The sequence below is a fragment of the Vanellus vanellus genome (genome assembly GCF_965231255.1).
Source record: "Vanellus vanellus genome assembly, chromosome: 6".
Classification (NCBI taxonomy): Eukaryota; Metazoa; Chordata; class Aves; order Charadriiformes; family Charadriidae; genus Vanellus; species Vanellus vanellus.
The window spans coordinates 8941537-8964332 of NC_138911.1; the positions used below are offsets into that span (position 1 = coordinate 8941537).

At 37.8% G+C, this 22796-nt stretch overlaps 2 protein-coding genes across 2 annotated transcripts in view; one reads left to right on the forward strand and one right to left on the reverse strand.

Moving 5' to 3' along the window:
* The first annotated feature begins 321 nt into the window (after window positions 1–321).
* Window positions 322–16389, forward strand: EIF3M (eukaryotic translation initiation factor 3 subunit M). Its single transcript, XM_082484959.1, has 11 exons — window positions 322–410; window positions 1801–1933; window positions 3342–3480; window positions 3881–4004; window positions 4544–4638; window positions 9767–9850; window positions 11203–11302; window positions 11742–11823; window positions 14966–15109; window positions 15629–15689; window positions 16115–16389. Exons 1-11 carry the CDS (start codon window positions 369–371, stop codon window positions 16233–16235), a joined length of 1125 nt encoding a protein of 374 aa, XP_082341085.1. The 5' UTR covers window positions 322–368; the 3' UTR covers window positions 16236–16389.
* A 689-nt stretch (window positions 16390–17078) lies between these two features.
* Window positions 17079–22796, reverse strand: part of CCDC73 (coiled-coil domain containing 73) — a gene marked incomplete at both ends in the record, with an annotated part of 57714 nt that continues 51996 nt past the window's right edge. Inside the window, 2 exons of the mRNA XM_082485049.1 lie at window positions 17079–17288; window positions 20247–20380. Coding sequence (XP_082341175.1) covers window positions 17079–17288; window positions 20247–20380 — 344 coding nt within the window. The remainder of the gene's footprint in view (window positions 17289–20246; window positions 20381–22796) is intronic.

The window sequence follows — 22796 nt, forward strand, 5'->3', positions numbered from 1 at the left end:
AAAAGCGGCAGTTACTCCCATGTCCCCCGCATAGGCGAGCGCTGCGGCGGCTACCGGCCCGGCACCCCGCCGCCCAGGCACCGCCCGGCTCGCGGGGAACCTCTCGGGGACCGGGGCGACGGCGGGTGAGGCTGGAAGGGGGTGCGCGCCCCTCCACGGCCCGCGGCCGGAAGCGCCGATCACCGCTCCCGCCGCCCATCCCCTCACCTCAGCGCCAACGGCCGCGCGCGGGGCGGGGCACGAGACCCCACCTGCCCCGCCCCCCAGCGGCGAGGAAGCGGAAGCCGGCGCCGCGCGGACGCCGGAAGTCGCTCTGTCTTTCCGGTGCGGGCGGCGTGCTCGGTCCGGCCGCGGGAGCCTCCGCCGCCATGAGCGTCCCGGCTTTTATCGATATCACGGAAGAGGATCAGGTCAGCTGCCGGGGCTCGGCGGGCGGCGGTAGCGGCGGCAGCAGGGCGAGGGGGTCGGGCCCCGGCCCTGGGGGGCTATCCCGGGGCGGGGAAGCAGGGCCGGGCCGCGGCGGCCTGCGGGGGGAGCGGTGGGGCAGGCGGAGAGGGGCCCCTGTCAGGCCTGAGTAATTCTCCGGTAGGTCGTGTGTGGCATTTCCCAGAGAGACTGAACCGGCCGGTTAAAGAAACTGTAAGCCGTAAGATAAGTCTCCGTTTGCAGTTTTCGCTTCAAAGTTCTTCGTCTGCCCTAATGCTTCGCTTTCATTCCTCCTCAGCAGTACTTTTGTCTAGGAGAGGGAACTAGTTCTGATACGGGCTAGCGCATTACTTAGGTTTTGGTTCTGCAAAATTCCCGATACTACAAGCATGGGAGCTGTGAAGTTTGTCTTTGAGCTACTTCTTTGTTTTGTTTTTGAATTTTAGGGTTTGTTATTCCCACCGTCTTTTAGAGCGGTGTATATATACACAGTTGGAAATCTACCAGAAATGCATACACAACTACTACCCTTCAGTCCAGTTTTCACTTGCTGCAATGCCTAGTAAATGCCCATCAAGTAGTTAATCTGAAACTTCTTCAGTACAGTGAAGAGTCCTAGAGCATTTCGCTATGTCTTAGGGTGCCATAATGATTTGACACCCAACTCGATGTAAATTACACTGGTCAGAGCTCCCCTGTGCCAAAAGTTCCATGGCCTCATACAGATTGTCTCTGAAGACTTATGGTTTTGCTGCTGAAACTATGGATTGTAGAGTTAATGCGTAGACCTGTTGCTGGGGAAAGGTGTTATCTTAGTGTAGGTTTAAATCCTAACAAAGTAAGGCAGGTTGTAGCATGGTCTTGGGAACTGTCTTTAACTTGTGTGAAGGCTGTAAGTTCTGCCTTCTCTGAAGTAGTTTTGTTTATACCCTTTTCTGGCGAAGATGCAACTAAATGGTTTTATTGTTTTCTGAAGTTTTCAAAGGGAGTAAAAGATAATAAACATTCCTAAGAAGAAAGCATCTTCATCACAGAAACTTACTAGGCCTGCTGTTTTCTAACCAGTGGTTGTAAGTGACATGTTCCTACCATGAGAAAGCTCAACAGCTGTGTGATTTATTCAGTTACTGGCAAACCAGCCACAGCATGTGCAGCATCTTAGTCTGTGTCGGTGTTTGGGTTGTACGTTAAAGTTGAGGAGAGGGAGTGTTGTAGGATGCAGGGTGGTTGGGAGAAGTGAGAGGAAGTGTGAGTGAGCAGCAGGGGCAGAGGAGTGGTTGCAGAACATAAATCTGTAAGAAATTTCATTACTTTGACTTTGCTGTTCACAAAGTGACTGTTTTGTTTTGTGTGTGTTGTCTTTTTTCTTTTAAGGCTGCAGAACTTCGAGCTTACCTGAAATCCAAAGGAGCAGATATCTCTGAAGAAAATGCTGAAGGTGGACTTCATGTGGACTTGGCACAGATTATAGAAGTTTGTGATGTGTGCTTGAAAGAGGATGATAAAGGTTTGCATCTTTAAGTCTTGGTGGTTTTGCTAAACATATCACCATCAATGCTTTCAAAAAGTAACAGGTGGCAGAATTTAGAGGTGTGTTGCATGGCTTGCATGTTAACACATGCATTTTTATAAAACTGGAAGTGCTTATTTCCATCATCACCATTTTAAATTTGCATGTACCCTACCTCTCCCTTCTCCAAACATCCAGCGCCTTTTGAAGAAGTCAGAAATCGAGTTAAGCTTTGCTTGTTATGAGGGCATAGCAGGTTGTATAAAAAATAGCTTTTCTCTTGGGGAAAAAAAAGTATGATAAAAATAAGACTCACTGTCAATTAAAGGCTGTGATGCTGCAGAACAACAAAAAATGAGGTAACAACAAAAATCAAAACTATACATCTGTAAGTAGAAGACCTAAAACATGAATTGATTAATATTGTCGAAAACACTAGAATTTTCAGTAGTCAGTAACTCGTTTTGAGTTAGGACTGTGGCTCTTTAGAAACTGCACTAATATGTTTTAATGGCACTGATAATGCTGCAGTAGCCTTAAATGATCTTTCTGTGCCTGCTGTGCTCTCTACCTATATACAGATTCCATTTAGAACTTTTACATGTAAAATACAATTGCTAATATGAATTGTGTGTGTTGCTTGAAAGAATGCATGGTTCATCTAAGAAGGAGTACTTAAGATTATTTTTCATGTTGCCTTTTACTGTAGGTAAACGAGTATGAAATACCGGAGAAACGTAGTGCTCTGCTGTTTGATGTTCAGATGTCATTTCAGGGAATAAATAATATTTTCCATATGTAATGAATTTTGTTCATCTCCTTTGCATAATATTTGGGCAGACTGTGAAAAGAAAGCACAGAACCTGTCTGGTCCTGTTTGCAAAGGATGGAACACCATGCTTAAAACAGGAGCTGGGGAGGCTTTTAAATATACTCTGTTCTTGTGGGCATTTTCCTTGTGGTCTGGGTTTGCTTGTGCTCCTGGTGAAATATGTTACTGTACTTGAGCACTACATGTTATTATTCTCACTTTAGAACCATGGGGCAGCTTTCTGGATGTGCAGGAGAAAGCCACTGTTTCTTTAAGACCCAAACCTGAAGTTGCCCTGACTTCTTATGTGTGAACGGAGTATTTGGAGCAAGTGTGATATCAAATACCAAATTCTGTCTTGACCTTAGAGTGGTAGTTGTTTTATATGGAGATGTGTTGGTAAAAGACCACCTGAGCCAAATCTCTCATATATTCTGATGAAGATCCAGATTGGTTATCTTGGCATTTTCTTTCTTTTACAGTTGTTGCTGATACAAGATAATAATTCATAGCAGAAGTAACTCTCCAGCACTGAATAGCTACTGATGATTGCTGCTTGCAGTTTTAAACAGCTGCATGTTTTGTTTTGTGCAGATGTTGAGAGCGTGATGAACAGTGTAGTCTCTTTGCTTCTTATCCTGGAACCTGACAAACAAGAAGCACTGATTGAAAGCCTGTGTGAGAAGTTAGTAAAATTTCGGGAAGGAGAGCGCCCATCTCTTAGATTGCAGTTGTAAGTATTTTACAGAAGAAAGTGAAGCAATGGTATCTTGCAATTGTATGTCTTTAAATCAAAGTGTGGGGTGTCAAGATATGTGTCTGTTGCAGGAAGCACTCTTTTTTTACCTTCTTTTTCCCTATCATAAAATAGAAGTACCAATATACTTTCTTGACATGGCTATTACAAAATTAAAATTAAAATGCATAGAGTTTTCAGCTTATCTGCTGAAAACTTACAAAACTGGAAGCCATTGCAATTCATCACAGATGTGAGGTGCCACCAGGTGTTTTGCATGCACACATCTTAATAGAAACACATCTTAACACACATATCTTAATAGAAACATTTATGTGCACTCCAGTAAAGTATTTTGAAACCTTTTTAACTCAGTTTTTCATTGTTTGTGGTTTAGACTGAGCAATCTCTTCCATGGTATGGATAAGAACACTCCTGTGAGATACACAGTGTACTGCAGCCTTCTTAAAGTGGCCTCATCGTGTGGTGCCATCCAGTACATTCCAACTGAACTAGATCAGGTAATTAATGTGGTTCTTCAAGTTACGGCCTTTGCATTAATGATGTTGCATCTCACTGTTAGTCAGAATTGATACAGACAGTCTTTGTTATAAATTGCCAGAGTCTAGTGAAATAAGAAATGCAGAATACAGAATTTCTTATCTTTTAAAGGTCTGTATACAGAATCTAAAGCTACCATTTATTTTCCATTTCTGATGCTGAACTTAGTTCGATATGTCTGTTTGATTCCTCTGATAGTAATGAAAGTGAGGAGCTTTAATCAGGAGTGAGGCATCAAGTTCTCGTCCCTTGCTCTGGAATTGGAGTGTATTAAAATTGCTCATCCTTATTTAGGAAGTAACGTGGAGAGCACAGGCTTTTGGCTTCTCACGGGAAAACCCAGGTTCTGCATGGGGAGCCTGAGAGTCAGAGGACCCAAAGGAGAAATGTCTGCACAAGATCTTTTCATTCCTTTTCTGCTTGAGAGAAAATGAGGAATATCTTCAGTTTTATTTTAGTCTTTTCCCCATTGCTTGTTTTTCACTTGTATTCTACCTAGGTCCGAAAATGGATTTCTGACTGGAATCTCGGCACAGAGAAAAAGCATACTCTGCTGAGACTGCTGTATGATGTCCTAGTAGACTGCAAAAAAAGGTATAAAAGACAAGTAATAGATACTAGATAACTGTATTTTAAGTTGGTGTTTGTAAGTGATCTGTCAGGAAAGTATTTCTCACAACACTTTTAAAATTAATCTGCACTGATAATTTAATTCAAATATACCTGTTGTGTTTTTTTTTTTCTTTTTATGTTTTTAAGAAGTCTTACATTAAAACAGTGTTTCCAAGAATATTAAAGTTAGCAGTGAAATACCTGCAAACCACAGATTCCCAAAACAAAACTATTCCTTTGTCTATATATTAATCTTCGAGCATTATAGCATTATGCCAAGTTTATTATTTAATTGCACTTTTGACATTTTAGTGCATGGTAGTGCTATCTCTTATTTAATGATGTTGGGAGGCTTATCAATCACAGTTAACAGAATCAGTCTTTTTATGTAAACATTACCTTTAAGACAGAGCTTTCCACTAGTCATTGAAATTAATGTCCGCAGAGTACCTGCTTGGCCATTTTAAATTATTATCCTGGATCATAAGAAGCATCTTTGATCTAACAAACTTGGCAGACCAGTGTCTTCTGGCATGTAAAGTAATCCTGTGTGTATCGTGCCTGTAAATTAATGTAAGTCTTAACTGAGAGCTGTCATCAGTTTATCTTACAGATGTGATACGGTGTATTGACTGTATTGGCCAGGGCTGTAGAGATGGGCTGCTCTCCAGAAGTAGTTTCAGCCAGTAGTTCCACAACAGTCTCAGCCTATCTAAACTGTCCCTGCTGTAGTTTGGCGGAGGGTGGGGGTGTGTGGTGTGTGTTGCTTCCGCCCGCCCTTCCCTTTTGCTCTGTTTTCTGAGTTGGTTTTTTTTTTTTTTTTAATTGTCTTAGTGAGACAGCTTCAGGACCTCTACACTGCTGTCTTACACTGGTAGCAGAACTGCACTTGCATTTTCTACATTTGCATAAGCTTGTACGGCTGCAGAAGGAAGCAATTCTGTCCTGTACCCCCTGTTCCTGTCCTGTCACCTCCAGCTACCAGTAGGGGGGGGGGGGGGGGGGGGCAAATGTGGAGCTGTCATAGGAGAAGGAGAGTTTCTTCTGGCAGGAGAGTTAGGTTATTCTGGCTTGGTGAAATTGTAGCCTGGAAATGCTGCAACAGCATAGCAGGATCATTTTTAACTAACCTCGATTTAGGGATGATTAATCCTCGAGGACTAGTTATGCTGTGAGCTACAACATTATTGGAAATTCCTATTCCTAACATTAAAATGCTTTTGTCTTGATAGTACTGTATGACAGATTTCAGATGGTCAAACTAATTTCAGAAATGTTAATCGGAAATCTTATGCATGACTTAGTGCGTTGTTTCAGAAATATTACACTAATACTCTGTAACACTCCTACTCTCTTAAACACTTCTCATCCTATAGATCTATTGAGAGGTTTTAACTAGCTTAATTCCCAGACTTAATGGATAACTATTTTTAGCCAGTCTTGTTATCAAATCTGTGGATTAAACTTCTAATTTTTGTTTCCAGTGCTACCAGTAGCCTTGCTACCAAATGGTTTTTGCTTACTAATAGTAGGTGATATTTTTAAGTTGGGTATTAAAAACTTTGACAAACACTGAAATGTATAACTCCTGCACTCGGTGTCCTTACCATCTGTTGCAGCAAGCTTTGCAGTGAATGGAGCAATTTTTCAGAGCACTTACACTTCTCTCCAGAAAAGAAAACAAGAAGTGACCCCAGCACCTTTGACCTGGTTCACTCTCCTGGATCAGTGGGCAGTATTTGCAATAGTATGGGAAACTCACAGCAGCATTCCAGCTTATAGCACTCAGGAATGTTGCTGCATTGAGCAGGATGGGAAGATAAGTGGGAACTGAAAAATAAGTAATAAAAATCATATCTCAGTTACTGTGTTGATTTATAATCAAGGGAAGAGAATACATTGTTGAAAACAATTGAGTTTAAATTTTTTTTTGGTTCATTTTATGTTTTAACTTTGCTCAGTGCAGCAGAAGAGATGGTTTGCCATAGCTAATAGACTTTCCCCCAGTGGATAACTTGGTAGCGAGCAGATTGGTAGCTCGTGAAAAGTAGATCATGCAGATGTTCTGTGTGGTGTTCCCTTTCCTGCAGTGATAAGTGAAAGCTTGTTTTAGCAAATCTTTTTTCAGTCACTTTCTGGTTGAAGTTTCTGCTTTCTGATGATCAAATCATCTTGAACTCTTCGAAGAGGGATTTTTAGCTTTCCCATGATCAGCCGAAGAAAAATTGGTGGTGGTGGCTGGAAAAGAGATGGTTGGAGTGTCTTCTTTCTGAGATCTGTATTTGGTAGCTGAACTTTGCAAGAGATTAGTTATTTTCTCTGCTGCTTATGCTCCTTGCCATAAAGGTTCTGCAGTAGAGTTTCGTGCCTTAGCTGCTTTAGTCTTCAGCATTTTCCTAGCTGTGTTGGTATGAAACTGCAAGGTAAACAACCTGTTGTCTTTTCAGGTTATAGATGGAGTTTTACAGGCATGCATGGCTTGCATGCAGCCAGAGAGTTGAGCTCTGCTGCAAGGTCCTGAATATCGTGCCAGGCACCAGCCTGTTGCAGCTTACAGCTGATCTTTGCTGTTGACCTGGCAGGATTCAGAGTGGTATTAGTCCTGCCCAAGTTTACATTCAAACAGGTCTGGCAAGTCTGGTTATTAATACCTGTAGCAAAAAGCTCAGGCACCTGCAAAATAATAGTTTCATTTCATTTTAATTCCATTTAATATAAGGTAATGTAGAGGGACTTGATTCCAACATCTTACTAAGTCTCTGAATACTCTGTATTTTTTTTCCTTCCTTTTATCTACCATCACTCTTCAATTCTCACTGGCTTTTTGTCAAGTTATGGATCTAGACTGGCAAGTGGAGCCAAGAGTACTTCTGCAAGCTGTCTTGCTAGAAAAAATGTTCACATTTGCATCTTAGGTGAGATACACATTTAGCAATGAGCTTTGGTAAAATAGTGGTCTGTATTACTGCTTTAAACATCGTAATTTACACTAGTAATCTGGCACTGAATAGAATGAATAAGATTAAAGGGCTGCCATATTTGCTGAGGTTCACAAGAATTTAGCACAGAAAGTTTGGGAGTAATTGTCTTATAGCATTATGATGTTTCCTAGAAATACAAGTGAAAGATTCCACTCCTTCCCCAATTTTAAAAAAAATAAAAAATAAAAAACCTCCGCACAAAAAACAACCCCAAAACAAATGGGGGGATTGGAAATACTGTTTGAAATTAGTTAAATGCATAGTTTTCAATTTTTGTTCCTATGGGAAGGGAGAGAAGAGGAAAAGTTCCAGACACAGAGTTCTGAAGTGTGTAAGAACAACTACTGAAAGCTTATATTAAATAAGGAGACTTGTATTGTCAGGTTGAATAGCACACGAGCTGAGCCTCTTTGTTTAAATGTCTATATCGTATCAAACCCGTTCTTTGTCTTCACTAGAACATCTAGCGTTGATGAGATTTCATCAGTGCAAAAATCATAGTCTGTCATAGACTGATTCACATGCACTTGGTTCTTTCATATATAAAGCTGTCCAAATTCACTTTATTTCACTGATACAGAGCTATTAGTTCCTCTATACACAAGTATCAGTTGCCATGACAAAACATAAGCTGACCTCTTTAATGCAAGACTCTTAAAACAAATGTTTCATTCAAGTTTACATCCCTGAACGCAGTTCTGGAATAATGGCTGGGACCTAGAGAAAATTCCCCTGCCTTGGACACAGACTGTCTTCATTCAATGCACATCTAGATTGGCTATGATATTGCTTGTTTCCCATCATGTCTTAATATTTGTACTGCATATCTATGAGATCTGGTCAATTCTCTGAGAGCACAAAAGCCTCACCCTATAGAGAAGTTGTCAAATAGTAGTGTTGTCAGATTTAAAATAAACATCCATGTAAAGATAGTGTCATTGTACTATAAAAACCATTCAGACCTGTGCTGCTATATAACCTTTATCACAGCACAGTATGTACTGGGAGCGTTGTGCTGGCTTGTTCCTTCCCTGCGCAATTTATGCCATTAATTTAAGTAATTAAAGTAAATTGAAACTTTATTCTTGCACAGTTTCTTTCTTTTAAGGAAAATTTTGTAGACCTATTAGACCACATGGAGAAATTTGCTGTCTATGAATCGAGCTACTTTGAAGGAAGAGCTTAGCTTTACACTGTAACTCACGGTACTCTGGAGAGCAGTATCCAACCTTCCTCCCCTGAAATTACCTGTTTGTAGAGTCGTTGCCAGTGGGCATGGGAGACTTCTGCAGAGCTCATGCTCTTGTAACCAAGTTTTGGTTGTGCTCTCGGTTTAACGCGTATATTTTTTGCTGAAAGTTTTGTAAAAAACATCAGCAGTTGCTGGCCTCGCTAGCGGTAAGGACTGGTACATGGAAATAAATCAAAGTCTGTTAAAAATGACGCAGTAAGGGGTCTCGGAGCTGGTGTGCAGTAACATTGATGAGCTGCTGTTTACAAAATAATCTGGGTAGACAAGGCTGTGGGTTTAGTCAGTTTTCTTAGAATGAATTGTTTTTCTAAAAGCTGTCTGTCAAAGCAATGTTGGAAGCTGCTTGCCTCACAGCAGCCTAAGCAAATCTAATTGCTGGCTGCTTAACTTAGTAAAATGAGCAGTTCTCACTCTGAATACTTGAAGAGAGAATCTGTGAAAGAATTAAAGGCAGCTTTTATACAGTCATTTTCCTGACCATAAATATTCTTTAAGATGTGCCATTTTACATTTGAAATAAACTTCACAGCGCTACTTATTCTGCAATGATTAAATCCAGATGTGTATAAGAGGAGCATTCTAGTGAACCATATAAAGCTGTTCCTAGCTCAGAAAGCTTTTTCCATAACCAGCAGGTAATTTATCAATTTAAGAGAATGAAATGAAGGGTGAAGATAAACATTTTGTAGAACAAGAACTGAAAGAATACATCTAGTTAATTTGTTCTCTCCACTAGAATTAAAATGGATCATCTACATCTTTTCAAGTGTAATTTAATTTGACCTATAGCATCATAGTGGAATTATTTAAATATTTGAGTGTCTTGTTTGAATTATTTTTTCAGCAATCCTGAGGTAACTTTATTTTTCTTCTATAGTGACACTGCAGCAAAAGTAATGGTGGAACTACTGGGAAGTTACACAGAGGACAACGCTTCCCAGGCTAGAGTTGATGCTCACAGGTAATACTGGCTTCCCGCTTTCCTTAAAAGTAGCTTTTTCTCAATTCCTAAATCACATTGATCACCTTACTGTTAAGGGTATCGAATGGCCTGGCAGCAAGGGCCCTGCCACAGCCTCTTTTCTGACTTGATGAAGAGTTTATGTGCGCAGGCTGTGGTAGGTTTGCTTGTGCCCAGGCAGAGGCAGGTTCACTCCGTTGTGCGAGTGCACAGGTGTGTTTCTGGTCACCGCTGAGAGAGAGATCACCCTTGGGTAAGGACTTCGTTTACATCTACTGTGCAGTCAGAATTTGAATTGGCATCCTTTGTTTACTTACTGATCTTTTGATTCTCTAACTTCGAGTGTTCTTTTCAAATAGCACTGTCTATTGAAAAGCAATTCTTGCTCTTTTCTGTGAGCGAGTACTAAGGATGTGAACTGCACAGAAATAAACTTACTTGTTGGACAAGCTGGGAGTAAATTGATTCTTAACAGTATATTTTCCCCACTGGCCAAAATTAGTAAAAGCTTTTATTTTGACATTCTACCTACCGTGAATCTTCTTAGGAAGTAGATTTTTAATACATCGTGTAGTCCTGCCGGGTGCGTACAACCAGTAGTTCTCAAGGGAGTTGTTTATACTTGAGCATGCAGGAAAATCAGGATGACTCATTTTGAAAATTAAAGCGTCTGTGCGTAAATGAAAACTTCAGTGACTACCCTACAGCAATCTGAGGCTTTTACATCTGAAGGAGCGTGCCTGCCTAGGGTTTATCACATTGCCCCGTCTGTGCAGACCGTAGGTTCTTCTGGGTGTGCGTTATGTGGCAGGGTGGGGGTCTAGGCTGTCAGACCGAGTGTAGCACTATGTCTTCTAACGTGCCGCTGGACAAAAGCTTTCATCTAGAGTTCTAGAAACACTTCAGGTCTGTTTATAGTCTGGAGCTGCAACTGATAAATCATAAGCCTTGCAGTGTTTGGTATTGGGAGTTTCTCTGTTTTGTGTCACATATTCAAGTATAACCAATCTTCCTAAACAACTTAATTCTATGAAATTTTAGGAAGACAGTAAAAATACCTCTAGGAATGAGGGCTGGGCTGGAAATAAATGCATAGATGGAAACAGTAGGGTGATCTGTAGTCTTCCCACCTGGCAAATTTAATTTGTGATACTGGGCAAATTACTTAATGCTTTCTGTTCCTTGTTTTTCCGTCTGCAAAATGAAGATTACAATTGGAATGTGACATGTCTTACATTTAAGAATAGTTGAAAACCCTTGGGTGTTTCCTAGAAAGCAAGGAACAACAAATTGAGTTGTACTTATTAAAATGTGTATTGCTGTAAAAATAAGCATTTTCCTTTTCTAATTAGATGTATTGTACGAGCACTGAAGGATCCAAATACCTTTCTCTTTGATCATCTTCTTGCCTTAAAACCAGTCAAATTTTTGGAAGGAGAACTTATTCATGATGTAAGTAACTTTGTTTTCAGCAAGATGGTTTGGTATCTGTAGAGCGTTTTGTTTTATAAATGTCTTTTGAAATTCATTGGAATAGTTATCTATGTCAGTAATATTGAGCTGCAATGTACTATTTCTTTTACTGCTTTTCTAATTAAAAAATTAAAATGTTACATATGAAATGTTTCCCTTTAGAAGCTTCAGAAACTCAAGTTACAAATCCTGCTCTCAAATGAGTTCTGTAGCAAAACTGCCTTTCAAGTCTGAGGAAAAAAAGGCAGTAAGCTCAGCACAGATTGCCCTCAACTACTGACAGAAGACAGAATTTTAGTTCTTAATGGCTTATTTTTCTTTTCAAGACCGATGGCTTATATATATCTCTGTCCAGTCTGCAGGGAGGGAAACATAGATAATATTTAAACTATTCTTATATTTGTTTTCCTTCTTCTAGCTTCTGACAATTTTTGTAAGTGCTAAACTAGCATCCTATGTCAAGTTTTATCAGAACAACAAAGACTTCATTGACTCCCTTGGTAAGTTTTCAGATCATTACATTTCTGACTATTTATGTGGCTTAAAATATGGAAGCTGCAAAGTGCTTCAGTTTGAACCCATATATTGAAGCCAAGGAAATTTAATAGGAATTTTTAAGAACAGATTCGAGTTTGTAGAATCTAACCTCTGCTAGATCATAAATGGACCATCTAACTGTGGTTTGTTCTACTAGGACAAGTTGTTTTATGGATGTGGAAGAGAACTGTGGTTTTCCCCACCTCTTTTCTCTTAAAGCTTTCAGGAGGGCAGTTGTAACGCAGTGATACTCTAGGCTAGGCCAGAGATCATGACTTTATTGAGTAAGACAGCAGCTTGTATAAATCTCTTACAATTTTTTTTTTTTATGATGAGTAATTTTATAACAGCAAATATTTCTCCTGAACAGTAAGATAAAACGTGCAAATAGTGCGTGTGTGTCTGCGTGTGCTGATGCATTAGACCTAGCAAGCCACAGTCTGTCCCAGTTAATTTGTTTCATCACATGAAGCAATGTGATGGAATGTTAATGTCAGCACCCTCTTTATTTACACACTGTGGAAAAAAGGAGTAGTAATTAACACTTTGACACTCCCCCGTTGATGTGTAATTGACTGTTTCAAAGGAGCACTGGTTCATAAGCTATTGCATGCATTAAAATTACGTTTTTTATATTCCAGCTTTTTAGGACAGGGGTCAGTGACAATGCAGAAATTGTTCAATGATGCAGATTTTTTTATTACTGCATTAAGGTTTTGACATATTGGTAATGAATAAATGTTTCCATAAAAATCAGATTTCTTTTTTTTATAACTTTGATTTTGAAATGACACTTGAACACTGGCTGAATGCATTTGAGGAAAGGCATAGTTTTGCTAAAACAGAGTTTAGTGCAGCCTTTTAACACATGCATTATTTTGTTTAATGGAGTGTGGTATAATTCTGAGAATAATTACCCTCAAAGCTTTAAAATGCTGGTACTGCGGGTATTAAAATGATGGAAATATCAACGTGGTTTTCCTTGGATAAAATTAGCAGCAAGTTTTTTGTAGTTTGTGTATATAGGATAAGCATACCTTTTGTCCTATGTATTTGAACATTAGCTGTGTAGACATCTTATGCTTTTCTTTCGTAGGGGAAGAGTGGGTTTTATATTGTAATTACTTCTATGTATTGAAATGGCTTATTTGTTAGTTATTTGGCCATAGAAGTATTTGCTGAAAATGCCGTTATGCCAACATTTGAATAAATTTATGGATTACACGTATATGTAATATTAATACAATAGTCATGATTTCTTTTGCTTTGCCTCCCGGTATCTGTGTTTACCTCTGTGAATATACAGTGTGTGCATTTTCAACATATTTATGATTCACATAATCTGAGTAAAATCCTTAATTATCTGTGTAACTGTTTTGAAAGAGAGCCTTACTTCCAGTTATCTTGATTTCTGACCTGCTTTGTGGTGTACTCAGAAAATTCTGAATGTCTTTGAGCAATGAACAAGGTAGTGATTCTGAGGTAGTGCTTCTGAGGTAGTGCAGACTGGAATGCTAGGAACTTGGTCTGAGCGTTTCAGCCATACCTTTGAAAAACAAGAACAGTTTGGTATAGAAAGCAATACAATTATTAGAGGAAACATTCAAAAATTCTTCAGAATGGTCTGTTCCCCAACATAAACAGATTTTTAACCATGCTTTAAAGATTTTTTTTTTTTTTTTTAACAACTTGCCATGATATTGGGCTTTGAAATAAAGGATATTAATAATAGGATTTCAGTGACAGTACGGCATCAGCTTTAGTTTTAACCTTGCCTGGATCAGGACCAATGGAAACTGGTCTATGAAAGCTGTGCAGTGAAGGCTCCTACAGGTGGCATCAGTTTGTTACAATTTGTTGTTTTATTAATGCTGACAACTTAGGCCAGCGGTAGCATTATCTGTGTCAACTGAATCGCCCTAACATGTCCACATTTAATCTGGTATTATCGGCAGTCTTTTTCGGAAAGTTAATCAGCATCTCATTTGCATTTGTTAATTAGGGTTAATGTGCGCTAATTGATTTTTTGATGCTTGTAGAGTTCCATTAAACCCAGTTAGGTATAGTTGCTGGTGCTCCTCATTCGTATGAATTATGGTGATCACATTTTTGTTGAATCAGTGCCAAATAGGGAACCTGCATCGTAATTACAGCTAATTAACACAACATGATGTCCTGCACTAATGTGCTTTCCTATTAGTGTATGTATGTTATAAATTCCAAACTTAAATATTTACTGAAGCAATGTGAATGTTTATAATGTCATTCCAAAACAAAATGATTGACATTAATTTTAAAGAAACTTCCACTGAATCTTAGTTGGTACCTCACAGAACTCGAGTAAGACATGCCTTGGTTCATCTGAATGTCTTAACTTTGTTGACCTAGACTTTTTTTCAGGAAAACGGTTTCTAATTTAGGTGTGCAAGCCCTTGGCTCAATTCCTCGCCTTGCCATTCATACAATCACATAAAACATTTAACCTAATTTTTAATATCTGTTCCTCTATTCTTGAGCACTTTTTTGCCACTCTAGATGCTGTAAGTATACGTCTGACTCATGATGCTTTTGTGCATTCATGGTATAAACCATTAATTTGGTGCCAAAACACATTTTTCTGGCACAAAAATGTTAAACCTTTACCGAGAGAGGTGTATTTTCAAGCAACTATGTGAGAATGAACAGTGAGGCTGTAAGAAGGTTTTGACATTACCAGTCCTGTATTTTCCATTTGTTGTTGCATTGCTGTTCTTCCCGGTGATGCAACTGAAAAATTCACTCGCATCCTCACCACCTAAAATTCTGTTAAGGTGATGTTTTTACTGTTTAAAAAAGTCTCTGTGCCTCACTTTTGTAGATATTTATTACCTTTTATTGACAAAAACTGCGTCTTGAAGAATTTACAACTAAACTAGCTATTTAAGCAAAACACAAGGAAATTAATGTTTTACCTCAAAAATGTTGATAAGGACAGGTAGAATATTTTCTTGATGTTAAATAAATTTTAAATTATTGGAAGCATATATAGTAAAAATAACATGAAAGAGAAATTAATGAATTATTGAATTATAATTAATCCATAAACTGTCAACACTCTTAACACAGGCTTGTTGCACGAACACAATATGGCAAAAATGAGGCTGCTTACTTTCATGGGAATGGCTGTAGAGAATAAAGAAATATCATTTGACACAATGCAGCAGGAACTTCAGATTGGAGCTGATGATGTAGAAGCGTTTGTTATTGATGGTAAGAACTGTAGTACCATATGTTATACAATGCTAATGAAACATACCTTTTTATAGTCTTCTAAGCTAATGTTAAATATTCAGAAAAATACTTATTTTTAATTTCTGTTTGTTACAAGGTATATCTCCAAAACTTCATGTTGTCTTGTAAACTTTTTCTTTTTAGTGATGGAAACTGTATTTCATGCAATTCTTTATAGATCTAATAAATTGTTTGCAGGTTTAATTTGACATCTGGTTTTGTTTGCTGTCATTAAAACAGGATGTGTTTGTAGGGGAGAGAAGTTCATAAAAACTGTACAGGATATTGCTTTAATAGATTGGCACCAAACAATAGGATTCATGCATGACCTTCACCTTGTTACATCATTTTGCTTTTCTGCCTACTAGACTATTAAAACCAATAGCAAAACGATATTAAGTGAACTACTGTGTTTTTATGTTTGTATTGATCTAATTTTGAACAGTTTTTACGCAGTATCTTGAAAATATTGCTCAAAACAGCATTGCTTTTTTGCAGCTGTAAAGACAAAGATGGTATACTGCAAAATAGATCAGACACAGAGGAAAGTAGTTGTCAGGTAAGACTTAATTCTTCATAGCATTTTGCAAACTTAGTGTGTTCTAATTATTTCACTTACATTTGTAGAATATTTTAACTAGAAGCAAGGTATTGTTCCTATCAGTTGCTGGTAGTTAAATAGTTGCTATTTATCATAATTTTATTAAAGCTCACACTGAATGTGATTAGCTTATTTAATGAAAGAGTCCTATTTTCCAGCACATTTCATTTAATGACCTAATAGTGACAGGAATACTAATGACTGTTGTTGCTTTAAATATTTGGGAAGACTACAGAATTCTCTAACTGGTAAATTGCAGCCCTTTATACAGAGAAAATAAAAATTTTCCTATTCACTTGTGAGAGTAAAGTAATGTTATAAGAGAATTATTAGGTGACCATGACATCTAGTAATCATCTTCCAATTTTGTTTTACTTCTCTAGTCACAGCACACATCGGACTTTTGGAAAGCAGCAATGGCAGCAATTGTACGATACTCTAAACACCTGGAAACAAAATTTGAATCAAGTGAAAAACAGTCTCCTCAGTCTCTCAGACACCTAAAAATTTTTTTTTACTTAGTAACATCACTATAGATGAAATTTATTCAAAACTTGGACAATTTGTGAATGTTTCCAAAATGTATGCAATTGGTTTAAAGAAGCTAAATATTCTAAATTGCAACACAAAAAAGCAATAAAACTAACATGGGAAAACAGCTTCTGTTGATTTTCTTACACAATTAGCAGTACTGGGTTTGCTTCTTTTGTTCCTGTTTAAGTTTACAATATGAGGATCTTTCTTTGCAAGTGTTGTGGGGAGGAAGGGAAGGAGATCAGAGAAAGGGGTAGTGCAAGTAATTATAAACTAAGAGAAAATTTCCCTTTGTAAATCATAACTGATGCTTTAGTGTTGAAAGAGACCTTATTGATACAGAAACAACTACAACAGATAAATTTAAATAATTCGGCAGTAAAGGTAAGCAGAATATTTTCCTGTTCTTCTGCCACTTAGAGCTGCTGTAAGTTGTTGTAAGTGTTTGTAGAAACCATTGTATTTTGAAACAGTTGCAGCTGATTTTGCGTGAAAACTAAGTGAGCAGTCTGACAGAGAAACCAAATTGAAGTATTTCAGCCAAAACTTATGAGCAGCAGGAGAAGGGTACTCTTAAGTAATTGCTTAATTTTACTGAATTAAACATTAACTTTGATTGCAGATACAGAGAACTAATGTTGTTAGTAGGGATTTTGTCCATTTTTGAACATATAAAAGGTCTATACACTGTATTAAACATGAAAGCACAGCACATATTCCTATAGAATATGGTATATACCTCTACTAATCTGATTTACATAAGTGATTTATCTGTGTCTAATAGACATGCTTTTTATGTCTGGCCACTGATCTTCACTGGCCGCCTTCATATTTTCTTTTTCTTGCTGAATGAAGTCTCTCCAAATTCAGGAATTTCTCAATTTCTTCTATTTGGTTTTGTATAATGGAGTTACGAATAGAAAAGCTGTCCTCATCTCTGAGTGCACTTTCACTTCTTGCTGGAGTTACGGTCAAGTGAGATGACTTCTGCTTGTGCTGTAAAGCAGTAAATTCTTCTTTTACCTGACAGAATACAGACTTAGAAGTTAATCCAGTGAAATTCAGGTACAAAGGTTGAAATTGTTGGATTTGGCTGAGCATTAAGCAAGCAAGGAAATGTGAACAGAAAGATAAGTCAATTGGAAAAAAATATGTTTAATTGAAGTGCTTGCTTCAGCTTTAATTTAGAAAACTTGATAATGACAAATATACTTTTATGAACCAAACCTTAAGACTTAGTACAGAAGAATAAGATTAAAAAAAAGAGACAACCTTGTACTAGAATGCAGATTAGCAAAATAAATAGTTTAATTAAACGGCTTAATGTTGCAATTGACAGTTCTATTGCTATGCAAGCATTTGATTAACAAAACCCAAAATCATGAAGTTCATAGTGTTAACTCCCTCTCTGCTTCACTGTATAGATTAGAAAGCAAACATCATTAACTAATGCAAGGTCTGTAATAGGTTGGGGTTTTTATGTTAAAGATCTTTTTGGTTTTTGAATAGTTTTACTATTTCATAAATACTTTCTATCTAACCAAATCAAACACGTATGGCAACACAATAGGGAAACAGTTTTTTTGCTTGAATGATGAGTTCTCCACTCGTAATACAACATTGTGGCTTTCGGGGAGGCCAACGTGCAGCACCAGCCACCTGCCTGAGTGCAGGTGCACGACAGAGCCAGTGCTGCAGTAGTTCTTGGGGATCTGTAACACGACCTCTAATACTTTGGTTGCACACTAGGGTAATTATCTTACAGAGATCGCAAGATGAGGCCTTCCCCCTCTGCTCAATTATTTTCTAATATTAGGCAACTGTCCCCCAACCAACTGTAAGCCACAAAATCTTTATCAGGCCTGCCTTTATTTTAGCATATTAATTTTGTTTATAAACTAATAAAAATTTAGAGATGAAAGATCTATAGTGAGACAGCATATCACTACATGAGCCGGTAATTAGAAAACTTTCCTTCTCCAGTGCACAAACATTTCCTGAAGTTTGAAATATGAACAATAAACTTCATGCAAATTGTTCACTTAGCCTATTGCATCTGTAACAACATTACTGCCATGCAGCTGAAGATACTGATACTTCAGGTCAGTAATGACTAATCTCCATTTCAATGAGGAAGTAACTTCTTCATTTGAGCAATAAACTTTTCAAGCTGTTAATTTTAGTGGCTGTATACATACAGTCTCCCGTGCTTATTCCCAAGGCCTCAGAAAGAAACAGATCATACTTCATTACAAGCCACTAGGCAAAATCTCTGTGGAATAGCACATGGGGCTGCATCTGTCCTATAGTAATAATCCAAGAGAAAACCTTTCATTTAGGTTTTCCACACATGGAGGTGAAATTTTCCAGTGAAATAAAGCTGTGCCATGTTACTTGGCTTTTACTGAAGACAACAAACATTCAGACCTCTTTGGAGAAGTAATTGCCATTAGGTAATACACATAGCATTTTAATACAGTTCTGACTGGGTTTAGAATAAAGCTTTAAAAAAAAAAAAAACAAACAACCAACCTCAGCTGTCAAACTAAAAGGCCTCACCATTTTCACAATAAAATACAAGTATGCTGAGCCTATTTTTCATCTCTCAACAGCTTTTTTGTATGAGTCATAAAAATGACAAATTTGAGGACAGAAATTATTAGAATGACACCAACACAAAAGGGACCATGTGGTCTGCAATATCCCAGGCTGAGATTTCATAGATTAAGTATTTGGAAAATAATCTAAGGTCAAATCAGCAGGGCGCTCTGTTCTTGTACATCTCAGCTTTTACTTAGCCAACACATAAGGAGCTTTATTTTGGAGGTGACAAAGTAGGTATAATCACAATCAGGTAATGAAATACAGCTTTGTATTAGCTGTAGTTGAGGTGTTTTAGTTCAGTCCTTTCCAGAAGTTCTCAGCTGAGAAAGGAGAGTGAGGGACAGCAAGTAATGCGGAGCAAGAAAAGTGCTCTAACCAATCAATTCCTGGCTCCACCTCAATGAGAAAAAGCAAGAGAGACATGGTAAATACCACCACTGTTTGGTGAAAAATCCACCTCACTGTCATTCCCAAGTAGAGTCATGTTAGAAAAGTTGAGTAATTTAAAACATCAGTCTTTACTTCTGAATTTTGGAGAATGTGAATGCTAATGCTATTGAGAGCTGATTAAGTCCGCTGAAGTCAGCCAACTGTCACTTGAAAACACTATACACCCTGACCTCAGACTCATCCAAAGAAGACAGCGATAGCTACCTGAGAAATAGCTCTGGAACCCCTTCTAAAAAGGAAGGTCAACTGCAGTTGTAAATTAATTTATCACTTTTGAATATGATTAGCATTAGGTGAAGTCCTAATACAGCTGTTCAAGCTCCACAGACTAACGCATCTAAAAATGCAGTATGAGCTAGTACCATCCTGAAGGAAGTTGTCTTACAGGGAAAAAATAGGTTTCTTTTTTATTCTCTGCTTTTACACATTAGTGTAATGTCATCCTAGTAAATAGTAAGATAACTCTAAATATGGCATCACATAACTGCGGCATAGAATAAGTGGAGAGGCTCTAATCCCTAGATATGCTGAATTTTTAGTTTGTCACAGATTCTTTTAAATAACATGTTCCTAATAAAGGAAACAATGTCTTTATACTTTTACATACAACTTTTTTTTTTTTTTACTTTTTTTTTTTTTTTTAACACCTACTTTTACTGTAGGTGAGGATTTTTATTAGGGTACACAATGAACTACCCTCTTCCTCCCCTCCCAAACAGACTGGTTAGCATCTGTTTGATTCATATGCTGTGACTTTTTCCTGCTGCTTTCTATCAACCTTAATTGTGAAAAATGGTGCCTTGTTGCCCTTTTGATATTATTTTGGAGATTGACTCAGTCTTAAAGTATCCAGATGCGTACAGTTGTACAAATATCTGTGGAATTAGCTCACTGAGGTCTGGTTCGCAATATTTTTAATTGACTTACATGTTCTGTGGGAAAAGAAGAATCATAAAAAGTCTTTGCCATAGCATTCCACTCATCACAAGGGTCTCCCTGGGGGTCTCGGTGGATACTAGAGGTATTCAAAGTGTCGGCAGCTCTGTTAAAACTGGTAGAACCTGATTGACAAAAAGGAAATGGTAACAACTGCAATTTAGTCTCTAGGCACTAATTGTAAAGTAACTAAACTTCTGGTTTACCTCTGATCTTAAAAAATCAAATATTTTTGTTTTAAATCACTGACTCTCTGTTGTAGGCTTTTCCCTCTTCATTTTTTTCTTTCACATACTTCTGCATCTATTTTGTCTCTGAAAGATGAGGCATGTTTCTACTCTGATTAAAAAACGTTTTATATCATTTGCACATATTAAGTTAATAACAAATTAAAATTGTGATTTATAGAAAATGTATGTATTCTGAATATTCTAACTGAATATATTTTTTTCAAGCAGTATTACTTTAAGACTCACCTTCTGATAATGATAATAAAATACATAATTACTGCCATCCTGACATCATATTCCAGGGTGACTTGTAATAAAGACAACATTCTAATTTCTAAAATTCTAAAGTTTTTAGACAAGCAAAGAACATCTTTTAAATAAGGAGTCTTTTTGTAAATGGCTACATCTAATATTTCAGGAAATCGGGCTATAGCTAGCTACTAAAGGTAGAAAGGGCAAATAAGGCTCCAATCCTGCAGTGGCTTTTGGCATTGCTAGTAGACTCCATTGAAACCCAACCAAGATCAAGTTCCTTGCAAGATCAAAACATAAGTGTACTTGCACAATTACTCATAACGCAAACAGTAGCTGTTTTGTCACTGCACAGATGCTTGTCAATCACTGCTACAATAGTAAAATCTTTTATTTTGCTATGAAAATACATGTTACTTCATGGTTATGTAACAATTAAGAATACTGTCATTTTCTCTTGGGGGGGTGGGGGAAAGAGGAAAACGGTTATGAGTTTGTGTTTGTTTTCTTTTTTAAGAGTTCGCCAGAAGATCTTGCCCGTTCCCAGTTCATTCCTGTATTTACTGATGTGGAAAAGCTGCTCTCTGGGAACCAGAATTGTGTAAACAGTAAATTGCGTTGTGGTTAGGCAGCCAAAGGAATTCCCTCAGAAAGGCTTACTAAACTTTCACCAATGCTCTTGGTCTCTGGATCTCCCATATGGCTAAACTGTTTGTGCTTCAGTAAGTACAAAAAATTTAAAAATTTAGGGACTTCATGAATTCCACTCCAGGTTTGCCATTTGGGAAAATATCTGGAAACAAACCAAAACAAAACCCAACCACAATAAATCATGGAAGTTGCAGTGCTGAGTACCACAATGACTAACTCCTGGATGCCCTGACAGTAAGGTTCTCTGGTCTCCAAAAGAGGGGCAGCAAGATGACAGAGATGTCAGCAAGCTGAAGTAAGGACCTATCTAAATTAGGCAGTATTATGAGAGCGAGAGGCATGTCTGGGACCCAGATCAAGATCCCCACCGTGAAGTTTTGCTAGAATTCAAGAAGTCTGGTGACTGTACTGGTCACTAGGTAACTTATTTGGGGAATTAGAGTTATATTAAAATCCCAATCAGCTCGTTTGCATGAAACTCTCAGAATCACTTCTTGGAATTAGCAGACTTTGCATACAGAAAGGTTTCTAACAAGAAAAGGAGGACGAACACATGGAAGAACTTCAGATAGCGCTGTCTGTTTTTACAGAAAAGATGAAGGACATCACAAAACTATGCATTCATTTTCTTGAAATAGGTATAAAAACTCACATTACTAAAAGAAACAACGTACCATCTGTGATCAGGATTCTGCTACCTTCTACCACCAATATTGGTTTAGGGACAAAGATCTTTCTGAAAAAAATTATGCCTCTGTATACAAATACACATAGGCAAGAGATCAACTACAGAAACAAAATTACCTATAAATCTAAATTCATAACACCAGAACAATATAAAGAAACCAGACTGCTGGTTTTCTGTCTCACTGCCACTGGCTGCAAAACTAAGGGATGGGACTCCATTCTGCTTTTTGTATCTTCAAGGGGCAAAGCTCAAAACACCACATCAGCAAAACCTCGAATAGACACAAACAGCCTCTATTGTGGATCTAGTTCTTTTGAAAAAGATTTAAGCACCCAAAGGCCCATTTTTCTACAAAAGCAAGGGCTTTCATTTCTTCAGAGACTAAGAGATCATCTGCTTTTAAGCTTACAGCATGCATTAAGAATAGAATCTGCATGCAAACTTCATTTTGAGAAAGGAAGGCACCACTTCTATTATCTTTTACTATGTCCAGGTACTGAAGTAGAGAAATATCTGTAAATGAACCTAAGTGAATTCACTGTGGAAATATGGATGATGCTTTTATTACTTTGGTAAAAGGTTGAGTTTAAAAATGGCGCTTTTTTTAGTAAATAAACGGGGTAATCTAGAAGCTAATTTTATTGCAAAACAGATCTAAACCACACTTTTCTGCATTTCAGTAATGATTTAGAAACATGTGGAATAAAGTTCATATTTACT

Coding starts and splice junctions, on each gene's coding strand:
- EIF3M (XM_082484959.1), top strand. CDS start 369: ATGAGCGTCCCGGCTTTTATCGATATCACGGAAGAGGATCAG. Junction 11,303..11,741: donor AAGGAGAACTTATTCATGAT/GTAAGTAACTTT, acceptor TCCTTCTTCTAG/CTTCTGACAATTTTTGTAAG. Junction 15,690..16,114: donor CAGAGGAAAGTAGTTGTCAG/GTAAGACTTAAT, acceptor TTACTTCTCTAG/TCACAGCACACATCGGACTT.